This window comes from Limulus polyphemus, unplaced genomic scaffold, assembly GCF_000517525.1.
Source record: "Limulus polyphemus unplaced genomic scaffold, Limulus_polyphemus-2.1.2 Scaffold1221, whole genome shotgun sequence".
NCBI lineage: Eukaryota > Metazoa > Arthropoda > Merostomata > Xiphosura > Limulidae > Limulus > Limulus polyphemus.
The window spans coordinates 243741-265540 of NW_013666831.1; the positions used below are offsets into that span (position 1 = coordinate 243741).

The 21800-nt window shown below is 33.0% G+C and overlaps 1 protein-coding gene across 1 annotated transcript in view; it reads left to right on the forward strand.

The window, feature by feature from the left end:
- LOC106462671 overlaps positions 1 to 21800 on the forward strand; it is a 285178-nt gene that overhangs the window by 220511 nt on the left and 42867 nt on the right. Inside the window, exon 5 of the mRNA XM_022389990.1 lies at positions 18562 to 18607. Within this exon, the coding sequence (XP_022245698.1) occupies positions 18562 to 18607 (46 nt within the window). The remainder of the gene's footprint in view (positions 1 to 18561; positions 18608 to 21800) is intronic.

A 21800-nucleotide genomic window follows, 5' to 3' on the forward strand; every position in this document is an offset into this window, starting at 1 on the left:
AAATGGCTAGTGTCTGAATAAAAAAGCTATTGAAATTAAGCAAGATTAAAATATGTGACTATACTCTTGTAAAAAAAGACGAGATAGGAATATAAAGTACACCAAACGGCTGTGTCTCAAGAGGAGAAAGAGTCACCAGATATTGAGAATATCTTAAAAACGTGTACCAGTGTCTGAAAATAGAGGTATCAAAAATAAACATTAACTTGAGAAAGCCACCAGAAGCAGAAACATTAAAACCACTAACAACTATAAATGCTCTGAAGATGGTTTGCTATTGCATGTTCATGTCCTTCAACACTTGAAAGTGTTTTTAGAAAGTTTTCACTTACTTGAATTGTTGCCAAAACAATAAAAGTGTGTTAACAGCAATAGCCAGACTGAATTTACTGACTGTGCAAAGCTAAACGCATTCATATGTTGCAGAAGTATCAAATATGTAATTGAATAGCAGGCGAAAAAAGGCTCAGAAGCACTGACAATGCGCTTATATCAGCTTGGATGCAATTCGTATTAGATATATCTAATGCCTGTAGTTTTTTTTTATCGTTTTTTCCTCTTGATGTTTATATAAAGTCAGCTGAAAGGACAGATCAACTCAGGGATTTTTATTTTTTCGTTTTTGAACTTGAATAACAAATGGGTGGCTTCTTTCGTAGAACTGATAACTGTTCTTCAGCCGAAACTAGTTTGGCTCCTTCAAACTGATATCCATCCGTTGATAAGTGTACGTCTACTTCTAATATCAACGTTACATTTCTTCTCGTATCTTGTTAATTCCTTAGGCTGAAAAATAAAAACCCAATTGCTTCAAATCACAGCATACAGAAGTTTAAAAAATATATGATGTTAAATAATAGCATACCACCAGGTGTCACTATTGAACTTATATAACTTGTTGACCGAGCAAGTGTTTTGGTAAGTTATTAAATTCTGTTATGGAGTAATTTTAAGAACGAGTGACGATCCTAAGTCGTTTCAGTCACGTGCTCAAGGTTATTCTCAACTCGTTGATCTTATATTCGTATTCCTCGTCATGCTTTGTTTTAACGACCGCCACGAATGAGTAACATGTTGGCAGTTTAATCTACTGTTGGCAAGGTCGGTGAGGTTGTAGAATAATAGATCGAGATTGACGTTGGTGATAAACTTGTACCTACGTATCCAGCGTTTTGATTTAACATGTAAATTGCTTTTCAGCGTTCTTCTCACGTCAGCAGTGTACACACTATTTAGACTTGGGGCTGTGTCGTATTTTATTTCTGTATCAATAACTTAATTACATTCGACCGTGAAGAAGCAGGTTGAAAGAATTACTTATGAAGAGCAATGCGGTCTCGAATATTTAATGATCTACAACCTCATTAGGGATGCATCAGCTAATACAACGTCTTACATGCTCATTAATAGGTACAATCAAGATCCAAGATTCTAATTAGCGTCATATCGTGAATGGCGTGTTTTTGTAACGCAAATTTGATTTATGTTTTTTATGACTTAAGTACTGTGTTTTTAATGGAAAGTATATGTTGGTTAATAGATCTCCCACTAAGATTAATTTAATTATGTTTGTAATAAGAGGCCCTTAATAAGATTAACACAAAAGTATATTGTCAATGTAAATAATATCAGCGTTATTTTGTTATTACAATGGCTTTTCACAAGTTTTACAAACCTTTTAAGAAGGCAAATGTTTATCATTATTTTATCATTAAAACTAATTTATCTAACAGTGTATGAATTGAAATGATATGAAAATACTTAACCCGCTAAAAGATTTACAGAAAACGAATAAGAAACCTAATGAGTTTATAAAGTCATTCATCGTAAGTGCAACAAGAATGATATAAATGGTGCAGATATCATTAATGAGCGTGAGAATTTTGTATAACCGTATTATGCGTTTTCTATATAAATGCATATTTTTAAATATGCCGAATCTGAAGTGTATTGCTGTTCCAGATACTTAGAATTATCAATCTCTGTGAAACGACTACTTTTTCTTTTAGATGACTGAATTCTTATATTAAATGAATGAGTCTGGGAGAGCGGTATATCTATTGAAAGAAAATAAAAATCAGCATTATCGTGCAGTAATCTTTGTTTTAGGTCCAATATTGTTTTTAGTGTTACTTTGAAATTATAGGATTACATGAAAGTTAGTGTAAACGACAAACAACACTACAGTGTGCGGATATATGTTACTCGCTAAAAGATTTGATTTGTAAACATTGTTTTATTCGCACCTTGATTTTATTTGTTCGTTTAACGATGACATATTAGTCCATACTAACATAAATCGTATGTTAAGAATACAACAGTAAGTATACTCAACAATCTTTCAATGTTTGTGAAAGTTGCTTAGAAGATGTTTTTTTTTTTTAATATCGTAGAATGCTAAACAGGAGCTTAACAATTTTAGATATCAGTTATAGTTGTATATCGTTATCTACATGGAAGCTATATCTTGAATGTTCAAATTTATATTCACCATTTCTGGTACAGGATTTAGAAAGTAAATGATTGGAGGCCAGGAAATAACTTGCAATTAAATTTTATGATAAATAAAGACGCCAGTCTCTTTGATTGTTATTTGAAATTATTAACAATCTGGTGTTTAATTTGCATAATATACTCATGGAATGTCAGTAACAAAGTTAAGAGTTACTTCGATACAAAGTTAAATAATATTTTGTCAGTAATGAAGTTTAATGTTTTTTGGAATGAGATACAAAGCTATTGAGTGAAATTTGTTATGGAAGTAAAACAAAACAAAAAATGCATATTTCATGTTACGAATCTCGGTTTGTACGTGTAACTTTATTTCAGTAAGAATCTTAAAAGTCTAAATCCAGGACTGTTACAGTTTTGTTTATTTGCTTATTTCATTAGAAACAGTTTTGCCAATTTTGACATAGAGTATGAGGTGAGGGGGGGGGGTGACTAATTAGATCATATATTACTCAAGAATTCAGACAGCTAAGCGTGGGTTCGTTTTTATAAAGAGACACATTTAGAGAGGCACTTGAGTCACGTGCTTCTAATCGGAAGAATATTAGGTCGTTGTTTAAGTGAGAGCTTTCTCGTCTGATAAGCTCACACAAACACTTCATTATTAGGCTGTTGTGAGAATGGACTTGAGTTCCATAAGGTAAGATGGTGTTCCTATGACGAGGTTAACATGCAAGCTTCAATTTGGTTATGGCCACCTGATCCATCATCGAACACTTAAAAGTGAACATTGAGTGTAGAAGCTCATTAGCGACACGGGAAGAATGTCCAACAAGGGTTTCTATAAACAGAGCTCAACAGATAAGAGCCCTTAACACTGCTAACCTCTAATCTGCCATGCACTTGTGTGTGTTAATCTTCCTCCAGTCGACCACTTCACAACTCTCAAGTGGAACAGCCACTTGACATTAACCAGATCCCCCACAGTTATTCATTGTATAAAGCTTTGAAGCTGCTGATTGGACAACATATATTCAAGCTGGCCCTTTTAGTGTCGGTATCAGTTGAGGAAGATGTAGATTTTTAAGTACATCATGTAGTCCTTGTACACTCATTAATTATGTTCATCTTAAACAAATTATAGTTATTAAACCTCACTATTATTAGGCTTGGTTAAACTTAAATGACAGTATGGAACGTTTTATCGTGAAGTAACTCCTTGCACCAGCAAGTTGCACAAACCAAATTGGAATGGTAACCACACCCTGTGGGGATAATAAGTCTAAATTCTTATGCAGTCCAACATTCCATGCTTCTACTGTGACGTCTTCAACAAAAATGGGAGGATGAGTTTGTGTTTTGCGTTAATTTTTACCACATTTGTTTTGCGAAATCTTCAACAAAACTGGTCTCTCACATTCTGATTTTCATCTAATCCAGTATTCCATACTTGTATTATAAAGTTCTTAGGCTTATTCGATGACACACACTTTAATTTATGAGCCCTCAAAGATGGACAGTCACGTGTATAGAATTAATAACAACTATATTCAATACCAGTTGATTTGTTTGATCGTTTGGCTACAATGTTCAATACTTAAATAAAATACCTTTAAGCTCAGAAATGATTGGAATAAAAGCTGATGTTCATCATTGTTCTTATAAACGTTTGTTTATGAAGAATTCACACTTGAAGTTTTATGTTCTAGATCAAGGCGTGGCCTGTTCTCTAGTACTTCTTTAGAGATTGTTGAATAATCGCAGAACAATGCATATTAAATTCGCCACTAAGTACACGTTAATAAACGTTCCATAACTCTTGTCCATTTACCTTGTACTTGTAATCTTATCTTCAGAGATGTTTGTCATCGAATCCACCCGTTCAACACATCACTGTCGTGTGGCCGTGTAATCCTAGCGTTTGACTAGTTGTTATCAGGAGATTTCGCTTACTGCCACAGCAAAGATACCATATCACCACTAAGTCCTGTTGTTTGTCTTGGATTAAGTGCTGCTTTAGGCGAGAGATAAGAGTGAATGGTATTTTCAAACTCGGGGGCCCTGCAAAAATGTGCTTCCTGAAAAAGAATGAGTACGTATGTGTGTACTTATATGCTAGTGTTTGTATGTATAACAAGTATTTGCAAGGAGTTAGAGGAAATATTCCACATACGTTTACTCAGCTGGACTTCTTCTTGCTGAATGAATTACGAGTAGTTATCTGTCTCTATTTTTTATTTGTCATGTACTCTTTATAGAATTTGGCAAGCTAAGGCCATTATGCTATAATTACCAGCTTGCCTTTTTGTTTTAATTCGTTGCTGATAAGTGCCAGTAATATCATAGTTAAACTTCAACACTTTAAAACGATTTTATAGTAGCTTGAAAATTTTGAAAATGTAAAAATATGTTTATTTTTAAGCGTAAAACTACAAAATGAGCTAGATTCGCTGTGATCACCGCAGAAATCGAACCCCGAATTTTAGTGTTATAAATCCTCATACTTATTGCTGAGCCACTAGAGGGGAGGGGAGACAAGTGCATAAAAGCGAAACATTATTGTAGCTTAGTGCCCAGTCAGGATCATGCCGCTGTAACAAACGTGTTTTACTTAAATCTTGCTCATTTTGCGAGTAAGTTCTGTATTTTGATACATAATAAGCTAAATTACAGTGATGTTTAACTTACTATCCTGATTAGTTAAGCCTTCAAAAGAATTCAATTTTATTTGTGTTATTTAATGTGTTTTTCTATGTTATAAATGGTTATGATGGTTATAAACTCAACTGTTCTTACTCATACTTACATTACTTTTGCGGTAAAACGACTAGTGTAAGTTTGATGTAAATCTTTGCAAATACACTAGCGGTACAAATATGCTCCTGATGGCTCAGAGGTAGACTTGTAGGCTTATAACGCTAAAGTTCGGGGTTCAGTCTTTACGGTGGACACAGAAACAGATATCCTGTTGTACATTGCTTAAGAATTAAAACCAAACAAACACAAGCTAAAAATATCTGTTCATTCACTATCTGTGTACAATTGTGATGAACCGACAATTAAATGTCTTAATGTATTTTCTACCTAAAGAAAAACACTTTTCAATTTTATAACAATAAATATTTTCTTTATATGTTGAGTAAAAATTCCAATAATTTTTTATGCTTAAACCTACTGGTGATTCGATGAATTACAATTATTTTGCGATATTATTGAGGATACGACAGAAACTGTCAATAACAAGAAAGGTAACACAATACCGATTAAACGTAACCTAAATATTTGAAATGACAAATCCTCTAATTGAATTACATTGTATTTAAGATCATTATACTTATTTATCTTGACCTTAACGCAGGTTAATGTTTCTAAATAAAATATTATATCTAGTCGGTAATATATATTGTATATTTAGAATGTTAGGACAACAACTTTATCTTCATTTCACAATATTGTAGTTTTAGTTGAAACGTTATTTTACTTAAGTTTAGCACGTTACTCGTAATCGCTAACTTGACAGTATTAAATGCCTTGCTGAACCTATTCTACTAAGCTATTTATTCAAAAATAACCGCTTTACTGATCTGCGCAGAACTCGTTTAACCGAGCTTTATTGCTTCGGGGATGATTACTAAATATCTACAATGTTGCCTGGCAATGAGTTAGTAGGACGAAAAAACACGGTAGACGTTTTGGCTGGCTACGCTCTGGCCCGTGATGTCATTAGCGTGTCAAATAATGTTATCACATTAACTGCTTGCACTTGGAAATTATGCTCTAAACGTACACTTTACGTACACATTTTCAAGACTGGAGTCAAATCGGACCCACTCTTGGTTTGCAATAAAGTTTAATACTTATTCATAATAGGATTATCTCTATTTTGTGGGACAAATATCCGATTCGTTAACGTTTTACAAGCATCATAAAAATAAGTACGACTCTAATATCATGAATATTTTTGTATGAATATTCATTAGTATGCATTCGAGTATGACATCTTATGATCTCCGGTATCTAAAGAAAAACTATCTCTGAGTGGACCAGTTGCTTAGAATAGACTATAGAAATTAAAGAATAGGTTAAACAATCGACAAGTTTTTTGTATCTTTTTTAATATAACATCCGTGTTAATCTGCTTAATTCCGGATATTTCTTCTGAGGTAATGTCCTTGTTAATCTGCTAGAATACCAGGTATTGCTTCTGAGATTCTGTCCGTATTAATGTGCTAGATTAGCTAGCTAGAATACCGAGTATTGCCCCCGAGGTATTGTTCCTGCTAAACTGATAGAATACCAGGTATTGCTTCTGAGATTCTGTCCGTATTAATGTGCTAGATTAGCTAGCTAGAATACCAAGTATTGCCCCCGAGGTATTGTTCCTGCTAAACTGATAGAATACCAGGTATTGCTCCTGAGGTACTGTGACAATTATTCTGATAGAAGTATAATAAGTTTTGTGCCTATTAATCTTTTATAATGGGGTTCAAGTCAAAGTACATGAGACACTAGGAAAAAAAACACAACAAACAGATAAGGGTCCATCAAACACTGCATTTATTAATCTGTTAGAATTAATACTGGTTAAGCCTCCTAAGGCTGTTTTTTTTTAACCTACTAGATAAACACGAATTAGGGCTTTCTGCGAGACTGTTCCTGATAATATATTATAATTAACACTATTTAGTGCTCTAGCCTTGGCACTGTATCATTTAAATTAGTTAGAGCTCTGAATCTATTGTACAGGCTAATCCCATAGAATAAACCAGTTAGTGCTCTGAAGACACTGTGTGACATAATCCGCAAAACAAACAACAATTAGTGTTGTGATGACTGTGAGATCTATTACAGATACATAAACACCAGTTAGTGCTTTAGAATAAATCGAGCTGTTTATGACTTTTATCTGGAACTGGATAATGCAAACATGCTATAAAACAAAGTAGTATAGCATTTTCCAGTGTACCTATAATACGTCATATACAGGTTTTACCAGAATAATCTTCACCTTAGTAAACATTGTAAAGTTATCTTACAATACATGGTTCTTTTCTCACGTCAGCTATTATTTTAAGAAACAGTCTTCGTTTTTGTTTGTTTGTTTTTCAGCTTTTAGGTTTTAAACTATAAGTACTCGTTCACGTACGTAAAAAGATTTCACTAAAGACGTTGGCTACTACTGTTACTAATCTACGATTATTCTCCAATAATAAATTATGTTAAAGTAACAAAATAGTTTATGTCCATCTTTGATACACAGTAGAATGATTGTACAACATAGCCGTTTGTTATTCTTCCATTATTTTTTAGAATAGTTCGTATTAATAGGTATATTGTTGTCACGTTACAAAGTACAAACCTGTGGTTATTTATTGTATGTCGAGATTGTTGCATTGTTGAATCAATTATTATTGTCATGTTATGCATGCCACTGTTATCCCCTTACATTGAGGTCATGTTTTACAGATTTGTAACCAAAAGTATTTGTGATTTGCCGTTAACATTCTTGTCACGTAATGTATGTGTTTGTTCATCTGCAAAACTGTCATCTAAAACACTCGCAATTTTTCAAGTTAAGACGCTTGCGATCCACATGACAGTCATTACTATTCATAGTTTTCAGGGAGTGTTACCGCCGACGGAGTAGAGGCTGTATCTCTGTTGTTTCATCAGATAAGCGACCAACTTGTCTTGACTGGCTGGTTTCTTGTCAGTATCATCTTTGTGTGCTGATAAAGAAACGTTAAATCTAGCTGTTGAAAAATCACCTTGCAGCACATTTAAAGGACGTGCCTTGAATCTCGGACGTAGTTATAGGTTCATTTTTGTTATCTTAACATTTTATATTCCCATATTTCTTTACATTCATCGGATTTTATGAGTTGATAAAAACAGAATAAATCTTTATCTTTTCCCATGCTTTATTACTTTATTACTTGTTTGTTGTTTTTTGTTTGTTTTTTTCGTATTTCTTTCACGCCATCGTGCATGAGCTGTTAAAGTGTACGAGCCTCTACAGTGGTTTTATATCGCTGTTAGGAAGCCTTCAAAAGCCTAAGTTTACAATTACTTCTACTTTCAACTCCTTCCTGATAATTATAATCTGTTCGACCTCCAACTGCAGCTAATAAACTAAAGTTTTAACTATAAAACTCGGATGTTTCTTTGTCATTATAAATAAAATTTTGCTTGTGCTGTAAAACTCACCAATTAAAATAGTTTCATGTAAAATTTATGACGTGGCTTTTGGTAAGATAAATGTACTTAAACCGTAAAGCTAAGTAGGCATTAAAACATCATGATATAATGCTTTGTTGCACGTTTTATTTTTATTTATTGTTTTCGTTTTTATTGAGACGTTTATATTAATTTTGGCTGGGGGAACTTTAATAAAAGTGTAGGAAAATGTTTTAACACTACAGAAACGCGAGTTACGTTAAAGTTGGTTAATTACTGAGTTACTCAGTTAGTTCAACACAATAAATTTTGAGTTTATGTTTCAATGAAGTACTAAAGGTACAGGAGAAGTTAGTAAATAAGTGACTGTTTAGTGTCATTTGTGAAGTGGAACTAACGTAAGATTATCTGGAACATACAGAAATTGAAGTGGACTGGATTTGTATTATTTCTTTCACCAAATAATGTAAAAGAACCTACCCAGCAACAGAATCTGTTAACAGTTTCAAAAGGAAAATCAGTGATTTTATTGATCGTGAAGCAGTTGTCTAACATTATTTCTGTGTTGATTTGTACCTATTGTTCACTGTCAATACAACAAAATAATAACACATTGTGCAAATAAATATTTCATGTCATGTTTAATTCTAACTTCTCTATTGAAACATAAACAGGACTAATCCGAAAAAATAGAGAATATAGCTAGATGTTTGTAATAATTGCTGTACTGGAAAGCAAACGAAGAAACAGCTGTTCATATTAATGAACAAAAACTTATCTGTTTATGTGTATGCTAAAAAGTACAGTAGCTTGAAGATCACATAAGGGTGCTAAAATGTAAATCCTAAAGACTATGTTATTGGGTGTTGAAATGACGAAATCTTGGATTACGCCATTGTCAATGCGTATGATTAAGGCATCTTTTTTATTGTAGTGTTTTTGAAGATAGCAAATATGTATGAGACAGTTACATAAACAATGATAAGTAAATAACTGAACAGATATTGATATCTAAGTACTTGGTAGATATCTAAAATAACTAGAAACATACACACACAGACATAGATAGATATATGTTTGGGAATACTGCCGTTACCTACGGTAGCATTATTTTCTCGTAAGATGTAATTACTGATATCAAATTATATATATTTTTTTCTGATCCAACAAAAAGTATGGTAGTATTCTTTCCTCACTGCCGATATGTCTACGATTACTAAGGTCTGCTGGGTATCATTTTCTATTGTAATAATCTCGTAGCTAGATAATAGTATAGTTCAGCTGTGCACACAGCACGATAATCACTATATGTATACAGACCTTAGTTCTCTGTGAAGCTAAACAAGCCTGAATTCGTTCTGTTCGATATCGTTTAGTCCACAAATATCAAGAATTGCTTGTATTACCAAGAAGATTGATTATGCCGTCTCAAAACATGTATCAGTTTTCACGGAAGGTCACACAAATGTAACCATTTACTATATATGGACGTTGTGTGTGTGTGTGTATATATATATATAATGATTAACGCTGAGTGTTTAGAATCAAGTAGAAATGTGTGGTTACAACGACATCTCTTCGAGCTGAGTCTATAATCAAAACCGGTAAGTTATGGGGGGGAAAAAAAGACTCGAGTATGTTTGTATGGTATCTAAAGACAAAACGAGTAGATAAGAGCTAAAGAAAAACACAAGAGCAAGATTGTAAGGAACAAAAGTCAGAAAGCATCGGGTATAATGGAAACGGAATTCAACCAGAAAAATCTACTCAGAAACCAAAACGAAAAATCTGGTGCCTTGTAGGAGTTATTGATTTCAGGCTGGACAGGTTTGTGCAGATCCAAGAAGCATGGGAAGCAATCTGGTCATGAAGTATTTGGTTTAAAAAAGAAAGAGAGGTGTAGTTATGAAATAAATATTTCGAAACAGAAGTTAGACTATCTGTGGTTTATTTTGCAGGTCAAAGAACATAACAAAAGTAACTATTTCTTCTGAGAGGAAAGAATAATAATAGATGTATGGGTAGATGGGTGGGTAGATTTATGGGTAGATGGATGGGTAGATGTACGGGTAGATGGATGGGTAGATGTACGGGTAGATGTATGGGTAGATGGGTGGGTAGATGTACAGGTAGATGGATGGTAGATGTATGGGTAGATGGATGGGTAGATGTACGGGTAGATGTACGGGTAGATGTACGGGTAGATGGATGGGTAGATGGATGGTAGATGGGTGGGTAGATGTATGGGTAGATGTACGGGTAGATGTACAGGTAGATGGATGGTAGATGGATGGGTAGATGTACGGGTAGATGGATGGGTAGATGTATGGGTAGATCTGTGACTTGGAAGTAACATTTGCATCAAGAAATTGGAAAGTTTTTTACATGGGATTGGTAGTAACATCTAATCGATGTAGAAAATTTCTCATTACTTTTTACAAGTATACTCTTTGTGATGAGGAACATACATACGGGCATAAAGTTTAAAATTGCTGAATAAACTTCACATTTCATGTACTGAGTCCACTTATAACACACCACCTTTATAATGCTTCTAATCAACGTACTGTGTATGTAGGAGATCTCTTGCTCTGAGTATCTTACACCAGTAGTAGCCGTCAGTCGCCTGCAGCTGGCTTTTGTCGCCGTTTTTAAGGATCTATAAACACCCGAATTTACGACAAGAGGAAATGTCGGTTAACCTGAAGTAAGTGGGAAACTCGGTAATAAAGTCAGTTATCACCACAATGACTGACGAATATTGCTTTTTCGCATTTAATAATGTTTATGGGAGACGGTAGGACGTGTGTAAAAATATATACATCGTTGGTTTAAAATACGGCATATTTTGCTCGTTTGAATCATGCCTTTGTTTATTCAGTAAAGTTTTAAGACTACTTTTTAGCCTTTTATTTCCAGCAAGCTCATTTCAAATAGACAATGCTGTTCTGTAAACAACATTCATTAAATGGTTTAAGTGTAAATATATATCTGTGGGCTTGTGTTAGAATTCAAGTGCGACTTTATCCTACATTCACCCACCAACTAAAATTAAAATATGTTTATTGTTAATTCCAAGTATAGAGTTACATTTCCCTGTATAGTTGGTTTCCTAGGTTCTTCTCTTAATACTAACCCAGAAGATTAAAAAAATTTTCTCTCAAATAACGATTACAGACTATAAAGAAATGACGTGAACTGAATGAAAAATGTTCATCCTCCAATTTCATTTTTAAGTCTGATCTGGCTGCACAAATTCTAACATTTAAATTTTTATTAATAGATATTTTTTGTGAGTTGAATATTGTGTAAATTATGGTATAAATGGTTCCCATTTTAAGCTGCAATAAAACCCTATTTCATACTGTTTTTATCCTAAATAATTTTTCTTGCACTGCATATATATATATATATATTTCCTAGCATACAAATACATATAGATCACATATGAATATGAACCATGTATGATTTTATGAGCATATTATTATTTTAGAAACGGTTGTTTGTTAAATTGTTATAAATTATCGTGAATATATAAGGCATATAATATTTTGAATATAATTTTTCTTGTTTTTTTTTTTTTCAATCGCGCTCCTTGAAAAAATATTATTTAATTAAATTGGTCAACTCAACAGTTTATACAGAAACCCCTTTTTTGGTAAGAAAAATATACTTCCAACGGAACTAGGAGGGTAAATACAGAAAAAAAAAGAGTTCCAACACTGTATTAATATGACTGTAAAGAAAATTGTGAAGCGTTTTTGAAGCTAACTTTGATTGGTGTGTCTTCCTGAAAACTCTTAAAGGATTCCTGTTATTGTAAATATTCAAAAAGTCTTATAATAAGCCTGTAACCAAAACAGTACACAATAATACACACATAAAGATTTCCACAGCAGAAAACTTAGTTTGTTTTAGAATTTTCACGCAAAGTTACATAAAGGGCTATCTGCAAATAGCCAACCCTAACTTTGAATGAACAGACAAGATGGAGGGCTGCTATTCAGCAGCGCCAACTGCTAACTTTGTCTGACAAAAAATAGTTGGCTTTCATCGTCATTTTTATAGTGCCCTGAAATGCGGAGAACGTTTTTTGCTGCACACACTAACCATCTTTAACAAAGATTCCTGCTAGCTGTCATAATTATTGGTAAAACTCTTTGTCTGTGATGTTAATGTTTTATTTAAAAACATCTTAATAAGCAGTTTTAGCTTTTTAAGACAGTGCTTTGTAACCACATCAGACGCACAAACTGGGAGATGCGCTAATATGACGTGTGAACAAGTGATAAATAATCACACCAGAGGGAGTCGCTACGCCGACTTAATTATCCACTTCAGTACCTCCATAGCAATCTAGTCATAGCTAGTTTTTATCGGCTTGGGAGCCTGCGGGGTACGTGAGCTGCGGTCATTACAGTCGGCTAGAGGCCACTGTACGATAGAATTGAATTTACAAGGCCCTTTACGAGGGCGGGTAATTGCACGTGCTCATTACTCGCAAACCGAAGCTAATGGCTGCTCTTTTTTTTTTCGCGGTGACTGAGAATAGACAACACCACTTGGCGGTTCTTGCATCAACGTGGCTCTTCTCTTGGTCCTTTTGTTTTTATTCCCATGCTTTTAAAGCGTTTTCTAACCATCCCACGTTTTTATACGGATTTAGCAGTTGGACCTTGTTTAGATATGCGAAACATCCTGGATGTGGGATGTGAGGAAGCTACTGAAAGAAGAGCAAACAGAAACTGTTCAGTCAGTTACTTTTTTAAGACGTTGATAAACCATTTTTATCAATTTGGTTCGGGTTTTTATACCATTATTTTTTAATTATGCTTATCATAATAAATTAGTATTAGGCCTATTATATTTTTTATCACTACATACTTATATAGTCCCTTAGGGATTCTCAAAATTTAGAAGAGTGTATAATAATAGTATTCCAACCACACTATGTTCACCATATCCATTGCCGACGATGCGTTTCACTCAATCCAAAGCTCATAAGGTCGTCTGGGACACAACAAACATAGTAGTGGTCGGAACACTATTTATATAAGCCATTTGTTACAACAATTTTTATGGTGCAAACGCCTGTTTTAATTTTTTAACACTGCATTCTTTATCTATTGATTCTAGTCTCTTAGGAATTTCCATAACAATATATTATTATTTCTTATTTTAGTTATACACTGATAGAATTCGTCTGAATGCCAATCTGTGTTAACAATATTAATTCTTTTGAAATATTTTTAATATTTTACTTTATCTGTAACAAAAAAACATTGTCATGACTGTTTGTAGTCCTGTCACTTGCTGACAGGTTGTTAACCATATCGAGTTATTACCGGAAGTGTCTAGTAGTTATTGTGCATCCACTTTGAGAACGTTGTTACACTAGAAGAGTAACTGTCAGATTTCACTATTCGGTCAGACAAGAGTTGGCGGTGGATGCTGTAGACCATCTCTAATCTATTAGTTCAGATTTAGGGATGGCTATGCACATATGTAGCTTTGCGCGAATTTCTTAAACAAACAAAAACGAATTTTAGTTCTGAATTCTTTCGCTATACATATAAAATTTTGCAAACATACCAAAGTGAGTAAATGTACCAAAACAAAAAGGCCTGTGCAATTATAGCTAAACTTGTTTCTCAAATTGATATTTATATGTGGCACATTCATGTCTCGTCTGCTTTGTGATATAATCGTATGACAATTAAAATATAAGTTAGGGGTGTATAATACACCATTTTAGCTTTCATATTTCTCGAGGAAAAATATATATGGTTGTGAGGGTGGGGGTGGGGACTTAAAGTCCGAATGTTTTTGCGTTAACTTAAAATATTTTCAACCTAAGACAGAAATATTATCTAGAGAAATATAACTTCATATTGGTTTCTCAAAGTAAGAATAATAATTAGAGTTTATAATCATCCAGTTCTGAGTAAATATTGATTATTATTATAAGAGTGTATTTATTGCACGAGAATATTTCTGGGTAGTAGTAATTAGGTCGTTGCTTGGCTATAAAATTAGGATATACAATGGTCATGAGTGTTGTATATTTTATCCTTAAGAATTAAACAACACAATAAATTATGAATACTGTTGTTTTTACTTGTCTTCTTACCGCTGCTTTCTGTGAAATACTTAGATAAATTTAATTGTGTATGCAAACTAGTGACACTACATGTTAAACAAATTTCTTATTTATTTTCAATTCTTTTTTTTATTGCAAAAAATAAGCTGTGTAATATTTTACATTGATTCTCTTATTTTACAAAAAATAAGCTGTGTGATATATTACATTGGTTCTCTTGTTTTACAACAAATAAGCTGTGTGATATTTTACATTGGTTCTCTTGTTTTATTACAAAAAATAAGCTGTGTGATATATTACATTGGTTCTCTTGTTTTATTACAAAAAATAAGCTGTGTGATATTTTACATTGGTTCTCTTGTTTTATTACAAAAAATAAGCTGTGTGATATATTACACTGGTTCTCTTGTTTTACAAAAAATAAGCTGTGTGATATTTTACATTAGTTCTCTTGTTTCATTACAAAAAATAAGCCGTGTGATATTTTAAATTGGTTCTCTTGTTTTACAAAAAATAAGCTGTGTGATATTTTACATTGGTTCTCTTGTTTTATTACAAAAAATAAGCTGTGTGATATATTACATTGGTTCTCTTGTTTTACAAAAAATAAGCTGTGTGATATTTTACATTAGTTCTCTTGTTTTATTACAAAAAAATAAGCTGTGTGATATTTCACATTGGTACTCTTGTTTTACAAAAAATAAGCTGTGTGATGTTTTACGTTGGTTCTCTTGTTTTTAAGTCAAAATTATGGTCGTATTCCAACACCTTGTTAAAACACATTTTTGTAGATTTATGAAATAAGTTTATTATATTTTGTAAAATTTCTCCTGGATTAAAATTATATATGATTTATTAATAACATAAAAACTAAAAGACTCTACGGAGAAAACTGGTTATAAATAAGCTTGTGTAGTTAATGAGGTTATTAAATTTAACCTTTTTGATGAGAGGTTCACATAAAGCTATACAAAACTGACCTTGCTCCCTACATTCGACCCCTGACGTCATCGGCCTTCTCTAGTGGTATCACATCTGTCGACAAAGTCCATCATTATTATCTGTAATTACATGGCAACACTTATGTAGCGAAACTTTCTGCACAGCTAGGCAGCAAATGAAGTGTGGGTAACGTAGTTGGTTTATAATTCCGTTGATTTTTTATGTTCTACAAGAGGTTCTAATCGAGAATAATTACCTATAAATCTTGTCTTTCCAACCTACTTAGCAAGTACTTTGACTTTTTTTTGTGTCTTTACTGTACACAAATGGTATATAGAAATTTCTGCCATATAATTTTCTCGGGATGTAAGATGAAACGCAGACTGAAAGTGTTACTTCAAAACGTATAATATTTAGGCTATTATGGTTTAAGAGCGAACTTTGATTAATTCCATATAGTTGACATTTGAAAAGTAAACATATATATAACGACTATATTCATGACGTTAATTTCTGAGACTTGACAACTAAAAAGAAAGGTTAGATAACTGATGTAATAAAATTATAGATGATTAGTATAAGTACAATAAACGTTTAGTTCAGAAGAAACTACTGTTAGTATGTTTATCTGCAAAGTTGTTACAACAAGAAGTGATACATTACACAGCCTTTCCTCTAGTTTAAAGAAAAAAAAGTTGCTCAAACGAAGATAAAAGTAGCTGTTCATCTGACTCTACAAGGCCAGTGAAATGAGACAGTTTCTTTTCCCCCCCGTCTTTCAAAAAAAAATTCCAAGTTAAGCTCATTAATTCTTTCGTTGTGCGAGCCTCATAGATTAAGCTGATTAACTGGGAGGTAATGCTAATTAGTTTTTGCTGCCATTGTAAAAATATGGTCGGTTTAAAATATTAGCTCCATCTTTAATTGTAGGTTACGAATAGTGTATGTTCTCGCTGTTGCTTAAATATGCAGAATATACAAGCTAGCAAAATACAGATAGGCCTGATAATTTGTTGTTCGTATGGCTGTCGTACTCGATGGCAATTTGAAATGTTTCATATATTATCAAAATTAAAAAGTATTTTACCCTATGAAGAAATCATCTGAATTGGAGAGTTAATTGTTCCCCTAATCTGTAATCATATAGTAGACTAACAAGTTAAACATGCATTTCACTATATCATTGAGAAGAGCGGCTGAGTGAAATGTTCTATTGAAAGCTCACTTCCCAAACCGTTATTTTTCACGACAAGTCCAATCCACGCTGACATCTAAAACCCCCCAGGAGGAGGGGAGGAGTCGTTTCTGTGGTCATCAACGCTTGTAAAGTCGGCTTTGATCAGCATGCACTGCACCAGAGGTGTGAAACTTTTTACAGTCGTTAATCATGATTTGTCAGAAGTATGTGCGTTTATGTTTTGCGACTTCCCAAAAGTGCTTCTCATGCACGTGCTTACAAGCTGTTGTTGCTGTTGTTCTTTTTTGTTTTGTTTTTTGTTCATTTTGTCAAATTCGTTTTACGTTAAGAAGAAAATATTGGGTTTATATGAATATTCGTTTTACAGCAACCATGGTGGTAATAAAATTACTTTTAATATTTTCTTTCTAGACCACATGCCATCAGCGTGGTTGAGTACTGGCAAATTACGAAACTATACTCCTGTTAGTGTCTAATAGGAATAAATAACAACAGCTAAATCGTGATTAACCGATTAAGGTTCAAAATGTCAAGAATTTCTAGATAACAAAATAAGCTCACAAAATAAATTTCTTAAAGGCTATATTTTGTTTTAGTCTAAAAACGGCAATTGCAATCCCTAACCTTCAAAAATATTAATAACTTATTGATCTCAGTTTCCAGTTAAACTTTATTTTCTAAATATTCATACTATAGCAGTGGTTCTTCAGCTTCTTCCTTTACAGTAAACATCACAGTGCAGCTTCCTTTCACAACCGCGTGTTGTATATTATCCTTGTTGGGTGGATTGAATAATATATTTTATTAAGTCTAGTATTGTGGTGTTTTCTTTACTACAACTATCAATATTTATAAGTTTGCCAGGACAGTAAATATTATTTAAATTAATATTAAGTTTTCCAGTTGAATTTCGTATTGAGTATAATAATGAATAGTGTGCCTTTTCTAGAACTAAACAATAAGAAGTTTTGATGAAAAGTCAGATAGCTATATATCAGTTCTAAAGAGTAACTATTAAATTAATGAAGCCAATCCTGTATGACAAATTGACTTGAAATACTTAATGTCATAAATCAATACATAATAAAAAAAAACTAAAACCTATTATAAGTCAATGCATTGCGTCATCAGTTAGGTACCCTCGCTGCTAACGATATTGTTCCACGATGTTCCCAGTGGCAAGTCTACAGACAGCAACGCTAAAATCAGGGTTTTGATTCCACATGCTAGATACAGTAGATACCCTGATGTGGCTTTGCTATGAAACACACATACGCACGCTAATGATATTTTCGGTCGAAATCCTAATAATATCTCCCGAAAGTCGACCAGATAAAAAGATTAGCTTAGTCAAAACTTACAATACAAAATAATCTTCTACAGTGTAAAAAATATTTTTTTATAAAATATACAAAATACTTAAAGAATAATAATAATAATGAATATAAAGAAGAATCGACATAATAGTTACTGACTGAATATGTGCATCCAAATATTTTTACACGCTTTTTGTTTTGTTTCTAATAATAATTGTTTGTTTGTTTTTTCAAATTTATCAGTGTTTCTTTTAGGAGACAAACGGCGGTTGTGTAAATTATTTTCGAAGCAAACAGAAAATTTTATGCCCTTTTTCCCAATAAAAAATAATTTCCTTTCTCCACGTTAACTCGATGTTTCTTTTCTCTTGTTGCAGGATTCGGACGCAGCTTTGGTTTGTCTTACATCGACGAGTGACAGAAGTAAGTATTTTTTGTGCTGACTTTCAACTGATCAATTTTGAAAATGGAACTTGAAATGACATATGTTTTTCAATGTTTATGTCTGGTTTAGGATTTCTTGATGTGGAAAATCATATGATCTGAAATTTCTTCATAGCGATGTTTTGAATAAGTTTTAGCCTATATATAGGCACAGGTATTTGGTGTATAACTGAGTGCTTTTTTATCTTTCATTCAGTGAGTATTTTTTATTCATCATTATACACTTCTTTTTTTTGTATATTTCTAGGCGACTTGTCATTCGTTTCATATGTTTAGTTTTGTGCTACGTATATAATCGGCTATGATAACAGCTACAATAAAAATAATGTTTTTTTGATAGATTACGCCAAATCTGCCATTTTTATTCATTTCTCAGTTCATTTCTTAAACCCCCCCCTCCCCCAAGTGGCTCAACGGTGAGTCTGTAGACTTATAACGCAAAAAATGGGTTTTCGATACTCGTGGTTGGCACATCACGGATAGCTCATTGTGTTGCTTTGTACGTAACTATAAACGAATAAATAAAAGCTTTTCCTAAATTTTATTATTAAGTTTGGAATTGAGTTTGTTTCTCTGTTTACTTATTGAACGTTTCAGAACGTGAAAACTAATTTCGGGGATTAATTTATCAAATTTTTTATTTATCTCTGTGTGCACGTAAGCCGTTTATCTACACTAATGGCTCCTCTTTCAAGCTGCGAAAAACCATGTATGCAAATAATTATGAAAAACAACTGTAGTGAAAACTAAACGACGTTGGCCGACGTAACATTTTTGGCTGTTATTTACGAGGTTCTCGACTTATTTTCTATTACGTTTTCCATTTTATAAACTCTCTGATATTGCTTCTTGTTATAGGAGAGAGAGAAAGAGTATTATTTTATTTTATTGTGATATCTTTAGGTCGAGTGAACATTACAAACACACGCGTATGAATCCCCACTCATATTTATATAGTTTACATTTTATTGATGTGTAATATGTCTTTGTTTTCTTTTACACTGGAAATACTTATGTGCACTGCATGGGGCTGTCCTAAATCCAGAACAGTTAAATCGATACTCACGTCACTTAGCTTTCTACCCCTTTATCCGAAGTTCTTTTCACTGAATTGTAGGCCAGCAACACCACGTCTGGACTAATCAATATCGACCAGTTAGGCTACAAGCTTCGAGACCGTGGTTCCCCCAGGGAACACGCTGACAGGGAAGGATCAGCCGTGATAGCCAAACAGAAAGCAAACAAATCCCATCACAGATTGCACTTTGTCTGCCGGAAATTCTTTTGCTATTTTTTCTCCCACTGCCCCTCTCCTTCTCCCGGTAAATTAGTTCATCAGATATGGTAGTTTCAGAAGGGACTATATATATAGATTAAAAAAATTCGCATTGAAAAACGGATTGATATCCATTAAAAATATATTTATGATAGCACTGTACTATATATAGCTAGTATATACGAAAGTACAAAAAAATATTAGGGTCAACTTCTATCGACACAAAATATCTTAGTAGGTTGCTGTGTTATAGGGCGGCAAAATGAAAATAATAGTTTCATAACATATATAATGTATTATGTATCATATATGTTTGGGAAACAAAGACGTATTTGCTAGAACGATTAGCTTTAACAGGATAAACTGATTAGTTCAAACTTTCAACTATAAAACGTGATATTTTAGAATTACTTGAAGTAATGATAAAAGTCTAGAAAAACATGACATTTAACAAATGCATATTTTATAATGAGTCATTTAAGCTTGTTTTATAGCGATCTAAAATAACCTACAATGGTGTCAGAAAATATTACTTGATAACATAATAAAGTTCAAACGTATGTAATATAAAAAGACTCAATTTTTTAAAACTTACTTATACATTCAGTTGTTAGGCACAGTTGTGCCTCAAAACATTTCTTAAAGCACAATTCCATCTCAAACCTGTCAGGTTTTATTGTGTGTATGGATGGGTCGGGATTCTTTACAGTAGGTGTCTGTGACTTATTGGCGATACATTTTAACAATAAACAGACAGAACACAATCCACTTGTTATAAAGTAATATATTCAAAACAAGTCAAACGTATTTACCAAAATTCGTTACACTACTGGTTCTTACAGTTGTATCCAGAACTTTAAATAACTGTCTCTGTTTCGTCCACACAGGCGGATTCAATTAATTTAGAACACACTTTGACAAGACAACTTATTCTACTCTCCTCTGTTATCACCATATAATTATTGATAAATTCATTTACTTTCCCTCGTGGGTTACCACAGTTGTATACAGAGTTTTAAATACTTCTCTCTTACGTCAAAAGTCCACAAAGGCTGGTTCAGTTAGTTTAGAACCCAACTGGCATAATTATTTTTCTCTACTCTGTTATTACAATACAATGAGTGATTATAACATTTTAAAAGTCGCTACTATACACTCTTTATGGCTAAACTTACAAACACAGTCTAAATCTCTATCTCTCACTAACTTTGTCTTACTTTCACTTGCACTAACTCAACTTTTCTTGTCTGTATCTGCACGTATTGATAACTCGCGACAGAAAATCTGGAAATATCTAGCTCTCTAGTGACAACAATATTAAACATAATGTGAGATACTAAGAAGCTTCGTGTAAAATGACAATAATATTACAAAAGCTTAGTACAACAATTAAACTGCATACACAAAGTACGATCCATACAGAGTTACGTAATGAAACTTGTCATAACTATCGCTTTTAAAATAATCAGCTTTTAACACTCTTGTTATGAGAAATAAATAATCATGAAATACCAAATCACTAAATTAACTAAATAATAACTCATAGACTAAACAGTCCAACAAAATCTGTCATTGTCACATACAGTATCACTTTGATTTTTATTTAATATTGTTGCGTCAGCGAGTCACATGACTACTGTGACGCCACGTTTCTAGAACTATCCCGTACCTTGGTGAATGCTCTAGTATTTACTAGATATAGGGTAGTCTGGTATATAAAAGAGGGTGACAACGTGACGTCAGAATAATGTAATGTGTGTGTGAAGATAGTGAGTAATTGAACTGCAGTCAGAAGTATTATTGACGTTCATTGATATAGCGTTTGTTTTAGCGCGAATATTGAAAATAAGTGTGTCGTAAAGTTGTATTCGGAAAGAATAAACCAGTTTTATAAAG